Source organism: Mangifera indica, chromosome 9 (assembly GCF_011075055.1).
Source record: "Mangifera indica cultivar Alphonso chromosome 9, CATAS_Mindica_2.1, whole genome shotgun sequence".
Classification (NCBI taxonomy): Eukaryota; Viridiplantae; Streptophyta; class Magnoliopsida; order Sapindales; family Anacardiaceae; genus Mangifera; species Mangifera indica.
This window is the reverse complement of record NC_058145.1, coordinates 1,733,951-1,747,186: the sequence shown is the minus strand read 5'-3', so window position 1 is coordinate 1,747,186 and position 13,236 is coordinate 1,733,951. Positions and strand designations below refer to the sequence as shown.

General features: G+C 34.2%; 2 protein-coding genes and 1 long non-coding RNA gene across 3 annotated transcripts; all 3 read left to right on the top strand.

Annotated features, from left to right (window-relative positions):
* Positions 1-2,076: 2,076 nt before the first annotated feature.
* LOC123225656 (disease resistance protein RPV1-like) lies at positions 2,077-2,777 on the top strand. Its single transcript, XM_044649764.1, has 2 exons — positions 2,077-2,544; positions 2,772-2,777. Exons 1-2 carry the CDS (start codon positions 2,077-2,079, stop codon positions 2,775-2,777), a joined length of 474 nt encoding a protein of 157 aa, XP_044505699.1.
* Positions 2,778-2,827: 50 nt separating this feature from the next.
* Positions 2,828-7,149, top strand: LOC123225655 (disease resistance protein RPP2B-like). Its single transcript, XM_044649763.1, has 7 exons — positions 2,828-3,148; positions 3,296-3,858; positions 3,964-4,266; positions 4,364-5,251; positions 5,347-5,936; positions 6,109-6,423; positions 6,735-7,149. The coding sequence occupies exons 1-7, from the start codon at positions 2,830-2,832 to the stop codon at positions 7,147-7,149; spliced, it is 3,393 nt and encodes a 1,130-aa protein (XP_044505698.1). The 5' UTR covers positions 2,828-2,829.
* Positions 7,150-10,466: 3,317 nt separating this feature from the next.
* On the top strand, positions 10,467-12,980 carry LOC123225346. The gene is made up of 4 exons (XR_006504121.1): positions 10,467-10,754; positions 11,303-11,412; positions 12,156-12,235; positions 12,305-12,980. It is a non-coding gene; the product is annotated as an uncharacterized LOC123225346 (long non-coding RNA).
* The last annotated feature ends 256 nt before the right edge of the window (positions 12,981-13,236 follow it).

Genomic DNA, 13,236 nt, shown 5'->3' with positions numbered 1-13,236 from the left:
TTCGGCAACTACGAAACTGCAGATTTTGTCATGTAAACATGCAAAATTACAAAAATAACCTTTCTTTTTATATTTATAATATGTTAAAATAATATATAAACAGTAAAATTGGACGTACCACGCATGGGGTTTGTGAGTTGATAATGTCCCATCAATAATCAAATGGTATAGATGTAGTCCAAGTCAACAATTGCGTCAATAAACAATGCTACCATATTTAGGGTAGGTTTAATTTGAATTATTCAAATCCAAAATCCTATTTAAAGATTTAATTACTTTTCATAAATGAGTGAAATTCAAAGTGATTTTAAGTTGATTTAGATTGAATTAAAAATTTAATTATTTTTTAATTAAATTTCAGATTCAACTGATTGATTACAAACTAATTTTAAATTTAAAATAATCTCACTGTCAATTTGTGCTTTGTTTCGGCGTACACTCAAATGAAAATAATGTCTTCGTTTCAAATTAGAATACTTTAACCAAAAATATTTTTTTTCGTCAGAGAGAAGAGTTTGAGAATGAAGGGAGAGCGAATACGGTTAGATAGTGAATTTCGTTATCTCATAAAATAATTTTAAAATCTTAAAAGAAAAATATTCATTTTTTAAATTTTAGATAGAAAAAATTTATAAAATTTTTAAATTTAAAAAGAAAAATATAATAAAATTTTAATTATTTAAATTTTTAATAAATAACGGTTTTATTCTTCATTTTTATTAAAATTTTAAAAAATATAAATAAATATTTAAATTTTTTAAAATTATCGGTAAAGCTTTAGAATTTCATGGAACCTTGGATGGGAACAAGTCTCTTGTTTACAAGTTTTAGCTCAAGTCAACAAAGAGAAATGGCTGAGCATTCAGTGCATTGTCCAAGAAATTTTTACTTTCCTATTAGAAGAATACAAAACTTAAAAGACAAAATCTTCAGGAGTCCCAAAAAACATAAACAAGTGAGACTACACAAAGAGAGAATTTCTTAATTAGGCTCTCGATTTTTTCTTTTCTTTACTTCTTCTACCAAAAAAAATCTTCATCAGCTCTCCTATCTATAGGTCAATTTTGATCTTGTTATAAATCATGTGATTATCGATAATTTTGATGAGTTTTGACTCTACATAAATGCCTAAGGGTGGATGCGGGTCAGGCCAGACCGAGTTTAAACACCCTTTAGCCCAAATTTAGCTTGAATAAAAAATAGTTTGGTTCAAATTTGTCAAGTCAAAATTAAATCTAATTCGAGTTTGATTCAAATAAAAATAATTCAACTCAGTTAAATTCGAGTTTAACTCGAATTCGTAGTTCAAATCAATGACTCAAATTCGTAGCTCAACTGGGTTCAAATTAATTGTTTGAATGTATGACTCGAATTTGTGGCTCGAGTTTGTGGTTTATTGACAAAATGACATCGTTTTATTTAAATAATATTCAAAATTTTTTATTCGAGCCACAAATTAGAGCTACCAATACGAACTACAAAATTTGAGCTGATTCGAGTCATAAATTCAAGCTAAATCAAGCGACGAATTCAAACTATTAATTTGAACTATAAATTCAAACTAGATTCCTATCAAATCGAGCCAAACATCTTTTGGCTCGAGTTTAGCTTGAATTAAAAAATGAGCTAAATCTTCTGATTCAAGTTCGACCTAAATTTAAATCAAACAAATTTGAACCAAATTAAATTAAGTTGAATCAATTTTTGAGGTCGAATCGATTCGAATCATATTCCGACCTAAATGACTCCCTTAATTGACATCTATCACTTTTAAAAAACTGGGCATTAACTTCATAAAGATTTGTGGGAAAAGCAATTATTTTGCCACCAATTTTGAGTAATAAAAATTTTTACTTTTAAATATTATTAATTAAATAGGTCACCTTCACATACGTTAGGCAAGATTAAGTCAAGCCAACAAAGAGAAATGACGGAGCATCCAATACAGTAAAAATTTTATATAAAGAGTTATCCTTGTTAACTTTTGTCATGGTTTTCTCTGTAGTGTGAAGAGGGAGACGGAGTTTTTAGCTCTATCCGACAAATCTGATCAAAGCCTCTCATCAGTTCAAGTTGATGGCTTCTTCTTCCAACATTCCAGAAGTGAAGTATGATGTTTTCCTTAGTTTTAGGGGCGAGGACACCCGGAATAATTTTACAAGCCATCTTAATGCAGCTTTGTGTCGTAAAAAGATTCAAACATTCATCGATGACGAACTCGAGAGAGGAGAAGAAATTTCACCATCTCTATTGAAGGCAATTGAACATTCAAAGATTTCCGTTATCATTTTGTCAGAAAATTATGGCTCTTCCAAATGGTGTTTAGAAGAACTTGCAAAGAGCCTTGAATGCAAAAAGATGGTAATACCAATTTTCTATCACGTCGAACCATCACAAGTAAAGAATCAAACTGGAGCTTTTGGAGATGCATTTGCCGCAATCGAAAAGCGTTTTGAGGATAGGTTAGATGTGCTACAGAGATGGAAGACTGCTTTGAAGGAAGTAGCCAATCTCTCTGGATGGACTACAGATAGCAAGAAGTACGTATGTCTTTTACTTGTTCTCTTTGAAAATATTTTACTTTGTGCTATATTTTCTAAGTCAACCAAGCAAAAGAAATATAATTTTATTTGGAGAGACTTAATGGAGAAGTGACATATCTTTGATCAAGTAACAAATTCGTTAGATCAGCTATTAGAATGAAATATCTTATATCTTTCGCTCTCTGATTTATTCATATTAACTAACGTTTTTTTTTTTTATCTTTTTAGGTCTGAATCTAAACTCATAGAAGAAATTGTTACAGATATATTAAAGAGACTAACAAAAATGTCTCCAAGTGATCACAACGACCTAATTGGAGTAGATTTTGTCATCAAAGAAATTGAGTCTTTGCTAGAAATTGGGTCCAATGATGTTTGTATTGTGGGGATTTGGGGCCTTGGTGGAATAGGCAAAACATCTATTAGTCGTGCAATATTCAACAAATATTCAAGCGATTTTGAAGGTTCTTTCTTCGCTGAAAATGTTAGGGAAGAATCAGATAATTGTAAGAGACTAATTGCCTTGCGTGAAGAACTTTTTCGCAAAATATTAGAGGATAGATATGCCAATCTAGAACTCACCTACACAAAAGAAAGACTTGCCCGTAAGAAGGTTCTTATTGTTTTTGATGATGTGACTTCTTTTAATCAAATAGAAAAATTAATTAGAGATCCCAAATGTTTAGGTTTAGGAAGTCGAATTATTATAACATCACGAGATAAACAAGTTCTTAATAATTTTTGTGGGGCAGATAAGATATACAAGCTTGAGGGATTATCTCATCATGCTGCTCTTCAGCTTTTCAAGCGTTGTGCCTTCAAACATAATGATTATACAATTGACGAGTGCATGGAGCTATCATATAGGATAGTAACATATGCAAAAGGTGTCCCATTAGCTCTTAAAGTTTTAGGCTCTTCTCTGGTAGGAAAGCCAAAGGAAGAATGGGAAAGTACAATGAATAAATTAGAAAGAAATCCTCCTAAGGAAATCCAAGATGTGTTGAAAATAAGCTTTGATGGATTAGATTATGAACAGAAGCAAATATTCTTAGATATTGTATGCTTCTTTAAGGGGATGGGTAGAGATTTTGTAATAAGTGTCATGGATTCTTGTGACTTCTCCACAAAGAATGGGTTAAGTGTTCTTATCGATAAGTCGTTCATTGTTGTATCAAATAATATGATAACAATGCATGATTTACTTGAAGAAATGGGTAAAGAAATTGTTCGAGAAGAATCTGTTGAAGATCCTGGCAAACGCAGTCGTTTATTTCATCATAAGGATATATATCATGTTTTGACAAGAAATAAGGTAAGGAAAATACATTACTTATTCATTTGTATGTTATATATAAACATGAAAAATGCATTAACATTCACATTTATCATTTCTAACTTCATTTCTTTTGTTGATTAGGGGACTGAAGCAATTAAAGGCATATGTCTAGATGTGTCTAAAGTAGGAGAAATACAATTAACTTCTCATGCTTTTTCAAAGATGCAAAACCTCAAATATCTCAAAGTCTATAACTCGCATTATGGAGAGGATTTTAATAAGCTGTATGGATTTCAAGATGTGAAATTTGAATTCCCTGAGCTAAAGTACCTCTCGTGGCCTAGGTATGCATTGACATCATTGCCTTTGAAGTTTCATCCAGAGAACCTTGTTGCACTTGAGATGCCTGAAAGCAACATTGAGCAACTTTGGCCTGGGGTCCCGGTATTTTTATGTTATTATTTTTATGAAATTAAAGAAGGTTGTGAATTCAAGATATTCTATGGTAAATCTTATTTGTTTAATTTATTTTTCATTACAGAATATTGTAAGTTTAAAACATATTGACCTCCGCGGATTCAAGCATTTACTCAAATGTCCTGACCTTTCATTGACAAAAAATCTACAGACTCTGGAGTTAGATGGCTGCTCAAATTTGGATACGGTACCAAATATCTCATGTAATGTTGAAGTGTTATTATTAGGTGGAACTGCAATTAGAGAATTACCTTCGTCAATTGAGAGTCTATCTAAATTATATCTTTTGGCTATTGACAATTGTACAAGGCTTGAGAGTCTTCCTAACGGCATTTGCAAGTTGAAGTCTCTTGAACAACTTTATCTCAGTGGTTGTTTGAAACTTAATAGTTTGCCTGATGAGAAAGGAAAATTAGAGGCTTTGAATACACCTGAAGTTCGTTTTATTGGTATAAGGGATTTACTACCATCCATAGTATGTTTGAAAAAACTCAAAGACTTCACTTTGGGGGGATATAATGTTAAGGAATGCGTGGATTTGATGTTGTCTTGTTTATCAAGTTTTCAATTTCTCTCGGGTCTAGATCTATCTAATTGTTGTATCACTGAGTTACCTAGCAGTCTTGGCCAACTAACCTCACTACATAGTTTAAACATAGGTTTCAACAAATTTAAGAGCATACCGGCAAGCATCATAAATCTTTCCAAATTGTCCTGGCTTAATGTACGCGGCTGTGATGTGCTTAAATCCCTTCCAGAGCTTCCATTAAGCCTCAAATATTTATATGCATATGACTGTTATTCACTTGAATTATTGTCTGGTTTACCAATTTCATGGTCAACTACATGGGGGCTTGAGGAAGCTAATTTCAGCAATTGTTTTAAACTGGACCAGAGTGTCCTTGAAGGCATTGTGAAATCTACTCTACAAAATATTCAGCCAAGTGCAACTGTATGTCAATTTCTCCTTTTATTTGTCTTTTCTTTTTTTTATAAATAACAAATCTTATAATTTTGATACTTGATCTGAAGATTTTCACTGTATAGGAATCATTTGGTTACAATACAAATGGAAAATGGATATTATATCCTGGAAGTTCAATTCCTCAGTGGTTTACCTTCAGAAGTAAGGGATCATTTATAGAGCTACTACCGGGCTGTTTGAATGGTGACCTAGTAGGTTTACTTTTCTGCGTTGTTATATCACCCAGAGACCATCCTGATGAGGTGAAAGACTTCAACGTTAGATACGAGTTGCATCTAAAATCAGATGGTGGGCAATATGCACAAAAGGCCGAGGGTTCTTGGAACGTTATGGAGACTCCGGACTCAGACCACGTATTCTTGGGTTACGAAGCTTCTCGGTCTGCCCAATTCGGTTTCAATAGTGAAGTTTTGTTTCAATTCTATATTGAAGATGAGGATTTTAGACGTCTTGAATGTTACGAAGTGAAAGAATGTGGTGTCAATGTTCTACTCTACCTTCAAACTAGTAGTGGACCAATGAAAGAATCTGTCACAAGTTTCAGCTCTGAGGAAAATAAAGAGGATCAACAACACGCCAAAAGATTGGAGTTTAGGCAAATAACCAAGCAAGCACAGAAACGCAGAACGAGAGTTTCAGCGTTTCCGAGATGGTTTGGTTTCCGAAAGGGCCCAAAACTGTTACAAAACGTTTCGGAGGCGTTTCGACAATTTAAGAAAGAAAGAAAACGCATTTCAGAATCTCCACACTTTGAGAACAAAAGGAAACGCGTCTCAGAATTGATATAAAGTAAATCCCCTCTCTTTCCTTGCTGGTTTCTGTAGGTTCTGCTCTCTTGGGTTTTATGTATTGCTTGTGGCGATTCCAGTTCTGCATGCTGTGGAGAGCTGTATCGTTGTCTGCTGTGTGATCTCCTTACTGTTGCATTGGTGTTGCTGGGTTTTGTCAAGTCATCTGTATCAATGTCCTCCTGCTCTGCCTCCGCTCTGCTCTACTGGTGCTGTCTGGGGGCATTCAGCTTGCTGCTCTGCCTCTGATGGTGCTGTATCAATGTCCTTACTGCTGTGTGATCTCCTTACTGTTGGTGCTGTCTGGAAGCTTTCTGCTTGCTGTGGTGCTGGTGTAGCAGCTGTGAATATGTAATTTTTTCTGGTGTTGCTCCTTGGTTCAACTTGATGCAATGGAAGTTGCAGTTGTTGTGGTATTGAATGCGTTGTGCTGTTTCTGCTGGTGGTCGCTTTCCCTGTTGGATGCTGACTGTGTGTTGAGGGAAGGCTCTGAAAGCTGGAAGTTTCTGCATTGTCGTGTCTGTTGTGGTGCATTAACCTTGGTCACTCTCTGAGCCTGCTAGATAGTCTGCTGTTCGGGCTATCCACAGTGTTGTAGCCTGCTGTTTTGCCATTTCTGGATCTGGCTGAGTATGGCTGCTGATTCTGGAATGGTGCTGCAGAATTTGGTTGTGTATGGTTGCTGGAAGTGCTAAAAATTGCTGGCTATTCCTTGTTGGCTGTTCAAGAGTTTTGGAAATGCTGCGTGCTGCTCCCTGCTTCCCCTTTACTGTTCTTGCAGGGGCGGAGCTAAGGGGGTTGCTGTTCCTCAAGAGCTTGGTTCATAGGTTTGTTCCTGCTGCAATGGCTCTGCTTTCAGTAGCTATTGGGGCTGCCTTTGGGATCTGCAGGGTGATAATTCTGATTAGTGCTATGTACATTTCCTTTAGTTTGTGTTTCTCCATTTTGGTTGCTGGTTTCCCACGAGTCTCAGGGTTTATGACTTCTTGTTCATTTGAGATTTGTATGGCTTGGCATAGGCATAAGTTGGTTCTGTGCACTAGTGTCCTAGATTTTGCCTTGCTTTGGTACTGTTAATATCTTGGCCTGCCATTAGATTGATTCAGCGTACGTTGTGCTTTGCTGTCCTCCTTTCGTGAGGGCGAGTTTAGATTGTTTAGCCCATAGGTTTGTGTTTTTTCAGTGCAATGTAAATATTTACTTACCAAAAAATATAAAAAATAAATAAAAAGAAACCGTAGCATTATAGAATATAAATCAACGAACTTAATAATATTATATTAAAAAATTAACAATAAGTCGTGATGGTAAAAAAGTCATCAAGTGATTCCGTAAACACATTTTCTCAATAACTTTTCTTTTTCTCATAAGTTTTTTCTTTAGCCACCCTTCAACTTCTCATAGACGAACCAAAGTACACTCAATAGAGTCACTTAAGCTAAAGAAATTCTAAAATTTCGGAAAATAGTTATATATTTTGACCCCATTGAGTAGCTACACTGTTCTTCTTTTCCGATAGCTTTCCAACAACAAACTCATCTTCAGTTTGAGCAAGTCAAATTCCAACTTGAGTTGGGTATTTTGGATATAAATTGAGTTTAGACTAACTCTTATTTAATTTTGATTCAGCTAATCTATGAACTCTACATCCATGAAAATCACTAAAATTCCATGTGTTATCACATTATATCAAACTTTAGTTTGAATTATCATAATTTTTTATTGATGAGACCCAAATTTGTTTTTCTTTATTGAAAAGATAAAACTTTTAGATTTTTTATTAAATGAATTAAACTTTTTCTGTAATTTATCATTGGTATTGAATAAATCACTTTACTTCGTAAATAAGAATGATTTGGTAGCTTTTTGGTTATTAATTTTTACTGGCACTGGAAGTTAAATCCATTTTCATATGACATAATACAAGTTTGGTCATTTTAGTAAAAAAAAATAAAAATTTATATTTTTTATTCTGTTTTTATACTATTTAATATATATTAATATTACTATATATATAGTCATTTTCAAAAACAAAAATAAAAATAATAATCTGTCTTTACAAGTTCAAGACAGTAGTATCAAAGTTTTTTTATTATTTGTTTGATGATTTTTTTTTGTAAGATTGTGACATAACTATATGCAAATTATTTTGTGACATAATTGAATTAAAATGGGAACAGTAAATTCCATCTCACATCCAAGGTTTGATTTCAAAGAACTTTTCCACCCTTCAATAGTAAACTCACAATTTTTATCCAAAAGCAAACTCCGTTAATGGAAAAGAATTTTGATACAGTGTTAAAAAATTAAATTATTATATTATCCCAAATTATTTTACTTTTCACGATTATCATATTATTTTAAATTGATAAAATGAAAAACCTTTACATATTAAATTTACAAGTCATGTCTTTTTCCTTTTCATCCTTACACATTTTCTTCATCTCGCCTTTGTCATCTCCCTTGCACCACAACGAATTTTTAACAATACATTTTACTCCTCCAAAGACAATAACTTGTCGCAGTTGGTCCACAAGCTGAACAAATAAGGTTGAGGAGTCAAAAGATCAATAAAATTATCATTCACAAATTGATCTATGCTACCATGACAAAATATTCGTCATCTTCACCAATGGTTATGATGAAATCTCTAAATCGTCAACCATGAGAACATCTAGATTAATGTCAAGAGGCTAGATTCAAAATGTTGGTGAACAGATAACCAAAATTTCAAAGAATTATAAAAACTATAAATTACTAGTTTTCAAACCTGTAAAATTGTCTATAAATCATATTTAAAACATAAAAATGAAATTTTGTAAAATGATTAATTTTTAATTTTTTTTCAAATTTTTATTAAATTATTAATTTACCCTTATATATTACTTTTTTTTATATATACGTAGAGTTGAGTTTTGGGTACATAATAAAGTGTAATTTAAACTATGAAGAGATATATAAGTGTTCTTAGGCCAAACCTTAAGTGGGAACATGTGATTTACTCGCGTACGTTTGATCCAATTGATTTCATGGTAGTTATTGACCGTTATATGTGTGAACTGGGTCAATCTGATATTGAGCTTCCGACACTTATGTTAGTACAGTGTAATCGAATTCAACGAAACTACATCAATTCCAGAACTAGTCAGCAATGAAGGAAACACTGACAGACAAGATCACTTGTCTTCGTCCCAACGAAGACGATTTCGTCTTCGTCTTCGTCCTCGCCATCCTCCGATTCTTGATTCTTGTTGATCCAATTGTGCAAATAGATACGTTTTATGATTCTTGATGTAATGATCTATCGATTGAGATGCATTCTAATGGCTGTTTACACTCTTTCATATTTTGATGGTTACAATCTCTCTATTCGTCCTCGCCATCCTCGGATTCTCGAAACTCAGTAAGACACCCAATCCAACCTAAGCGTGAGGTCCTCTCTATATGATCCAGATACCTAGGATGTAGCTATTATTGTGCGTTCAGTGTTGTGATTGTTTTGATGGTTTTTCTGCAAGTAGCTTGATGATGTTGCAAATAACAATGGTGTCATTGATGTATTCGAGAAAAGGCCGAACTCAACTCCCCAACATTTTCAGTGAGTTTTTTGTTTTTCCTTTTTCCTTGAAGAAAATTTTGTCTGTTATATATATTTTCCTGCCGCATAATAATCGTGTGTAATGCTTCTCTGATTCTTGAAGTATTTGAAGACCCAGTGCAGACCTTGGAAGATGGGAGAGAAGTATTTGAAGAGAAGCAACTTTCTCCTTGAGCTGTAAATTCTGTTGAAGCATTTTTGTTCAATTAGCAATGAATGCATTTTGCGGACATCTAAACTGGATTTTTTGTTCAATTACTAGTGAAACGTTCAACCACTATAATGCATTCATTTTGGTTCTTAGTTTCAAGCACTGAAACTAGAATTTTGTAGACTATAATCGGTTCAATCAGAAAAAATATTTGAAATGTATTGTGGTGGTTTACAAATTTAAAAAAATTGTAATACAAATTAATAAAATGCAATTAAGTTAAACATATTTTACCTTGAATTTGGTAAATCGAAAAATAACATCGGTAAATTATTATTAATTATGTTGTTTAAACTTGAATTTTTATATAATAGATAATTTTGTATATTCAATTATATAATTATATATAAATTTTTAATTAAAATAATATTAATTTAAAAGGGTATTTTTGTCATTATACTTACTAAGGGTAAAAAGTAATTTAACCTATAGACAAACAGAACATACTAATAGAGTTGGATCATAAGAAGGTATTTGAGTTTTTTAAACCTAGTGGGTGGAAGTTATCAATAAATCAAACCTTGGGTGGGAAATGTCATTTGGCCTTTAAAAAGAAGTGTGATACCTTGTCGTTTCACTCCCATGTACACAAATCCAAAGTATAGCAGCTCCACTTCGGTCTCTTCAATCCCAGATCATTATTCCTGAAATCTTACAAAATCAGCAATTAACAACGACCCAGCGAGGACCGACAGGTGGTGACCAACCGAGAGGAACAAACGAGACTATACGATGATATCCGAGAGGACGAACGATCGACAGGCGACGAGGAGAGACGAAATCCGACAGACAGACCGAGCGATGAACCGAGAGGACAACCGACTGACCAATGACGAGGAGAGACAATATCCGACAGAGAATCGAACTGAAATTGTAAATTTCTGTATATTGACTCCTTCATTCGACTTTGTTCCAGAGGAATTGTTTTGGATTTTAGGAAATTATTGTTGTAGAAATTTCAACTTGTTACATATTTGTGAAGTTGAATATTTGTTAGACAATATCCGACGGAGAATCGAACTGAAATTGTAAATTTCTGTTGACACCCTAACACATTACTGCCGACTTTGTAAATTAGAAGTTGAAAATGTTTTCATAGTGTTTGCTTATTTTGAATTGGGAATCTGTTTGTTTATTTTGTTACATTTGTTTTTGTTTGCTGACCTGCTTGAGAATCATTTTTTAACGTAAAAATTTGTTTGTTCATTTTCCCCGAGAATGGTATGGATCAGTTCAAAGTCATGTGTTACTATGGCTTGGAGTCACGGTATGGATTTTACCAGATTATAAGGCCTACACAGATGGGACTGTCTCTGAATATCGGTTTATATGTACTACTGTCAAGAAAGTTAAAAGAAATTAACGTATTCTCATAAATCAGAATATTTCTCTCCTTCTCTCCGTTCTTTTGTGCTGCACAGATATGGCTTCAGCTGCATTCATCAAGCCTCTCCCTGTAATAGAGTTTGTTACACAGCTTCTAGGCAATGATGTGTTGTGTAGGACATTATATGATTCTGCTTGTGTGAAGGTACCCTTTATTATATTAGTTAAGTGTTTGTTGTTGATTTTTGGTAGTTACTTTGACTTGAAAAGTCTTTTTCTTGATGTTTACTAGATTAAGAAGGCCCTTAGAGGAGTCAAAGTAGAAGTTTCTCACCATGGTAATGTCTGTAGAAAGTATTGTGTTTCATGATTGATAGCTCATCTAGGAATAATCTGGCACATTCCAAGGTGGTTAGCATAGCATGTGATGTTTGCCAACCAGCTGATGTGCAGAAATTGGCAAATTTTGCTGTCAGTGAACTTGGTTCTCGTGATATATTGGTTAGTGATTGTGCCTTTTGACTTGGTTTTAGACTTCTCAAAAATTTTCAGCTGCTTCAAGACTTGCAATGTTTCCCCTCCCCAACTCTACTCCCTTTCATGCGATCGTTTTGCTTCTGCTACAGTGTCAACCTGACATTATTATTCTGTTCCTATTAGAAAGAAACAAAGCATTTATTGGTTCTTGTTGACTAACTATTCAAGCTAGGAACTTACTTTCAGCTCTGGTAGTTTCGGCTTCTAGTTAATTGATGTATTGATTTGACTCCATTGATTTTACTTTTGTCCCAGTCTGTTTTAATCTGCAAGCATTGGTTCATATTAATTTTTTATTTCAATCAGAAATGCAAAGTGCAGTTGTAATTAGTGTATTTTGCTACCTTCTGTTCTCTAGACTTAGAGTCTCACAATTTTTTCTTGGCTCCTGATTTACTCTTTACTTACCAGCAATTTGACAGATCAATAACGCACGCACTAATAAAGGTTTCAGACCCTTAATGCAGTTTACTGATGAAGATATTAAGCAGGTATTGAACATATTTATTGTGATTGATAATTCCAGATTTTTTAATAAGCAAATACGATTTCCTATTCAGAACCTGTCAAGTTTGCTCGAGTACTGGAAACATCAATTGCTGTTAAGTTGCCATATATTTTACCAGGACCAAATATTAATCATCACCTGTCTGAAAGCTTTGCATTAGCCCATCCCTTTATTGGAAAAAGAAAAGAATATAGGCCTACGCTGATTACTCACCAAAGTATAACGAAAGGCTTGTGAATCCTTCTCTGTCTTCCTTAGCTTTGTGTGTATGTGACTGTTAGAGCCAAGGCATATGTGAGGAAGAAAGATAGGAAGGGAGCAACTATGAGGACATATGGCAGCAACCTAGGAGGGATAAGTGTCAAGCAGCAGGAAAAAGTGAAGGCAACCAACCACTACTAACCCAGTGAAGGTGCAACAGGGAAGCAACTAAAGCAGGGGACCACCAAGATACTGAATTCTGAGGAGGCAATCCGGGATTGGAGAGACAGTTGTGAGGAGAGAGGCAAGGATATGGGCCTGGAGAGGAAGGAAGAGAGGGCGGGCAGAAATTGAGAAGAAAAACTGAATGGGAGAGACCCAGCCTTTCAAATGCTGGATGAGTTGTTGAAGTCCTTTTTTTTTGGTTTGTTTCCAGTTAGTACGTAAAAAGAATCAAACAGTGGAAAAAGAACTATTGTATTTCATTTCCAGAAAAATCACTCAATACACATTCTCAGTTAATTTCATCTCTGTTCTATACAATTTAATTTCACAATTACAATATTTCAATCTCTGGTACTTGTTCTGTGGTGTTGTGGTTTGTTGAATACTGGTGGAACTCAGCTTTTGATTCTTCTTCAGTACAGTAACTCTGGTAACTCCAAGTTTGTATCAACGTGGTATTAAAGCATGATGAGGATGGAATCGAGGGTTGAAGGATTGGAGACCGACATGACGATGGTAAAGGGAGGATTATAAGAGATGGGAGTGAAGATGGGGGAA

Coding starts and splice junctions, on each gene's coding strand:
- LOC123225656 (XM_044649764.1), top strand. CDS start 2,077: ATGGCTTCTTCTTCCAACATTCCAGAAGTGAAGTATGATGTTTTCCTT.
- LOC123225655 (XM_044649763.1), top strand. CDS start 2,830: ATGTCTCCAAGTGATCACAACGACCTAATTGGAGTAGATTTTGTCATC. Junction 5,937..6,108: donor GTTTCAGCGTTTCCGAGATG/GTTTGGTTTCCG, acceptor TGGTTTCTGTAG/GTTCTGCTCTCTTGGGTTTT. Junction 6,424..6,734: donor GGTGTAGCAGCTGTGAATAT/GTAATTTTTTCT, acceptor ATGGTGCTGCAG/AATTTGGTTGTGTATGGTTG.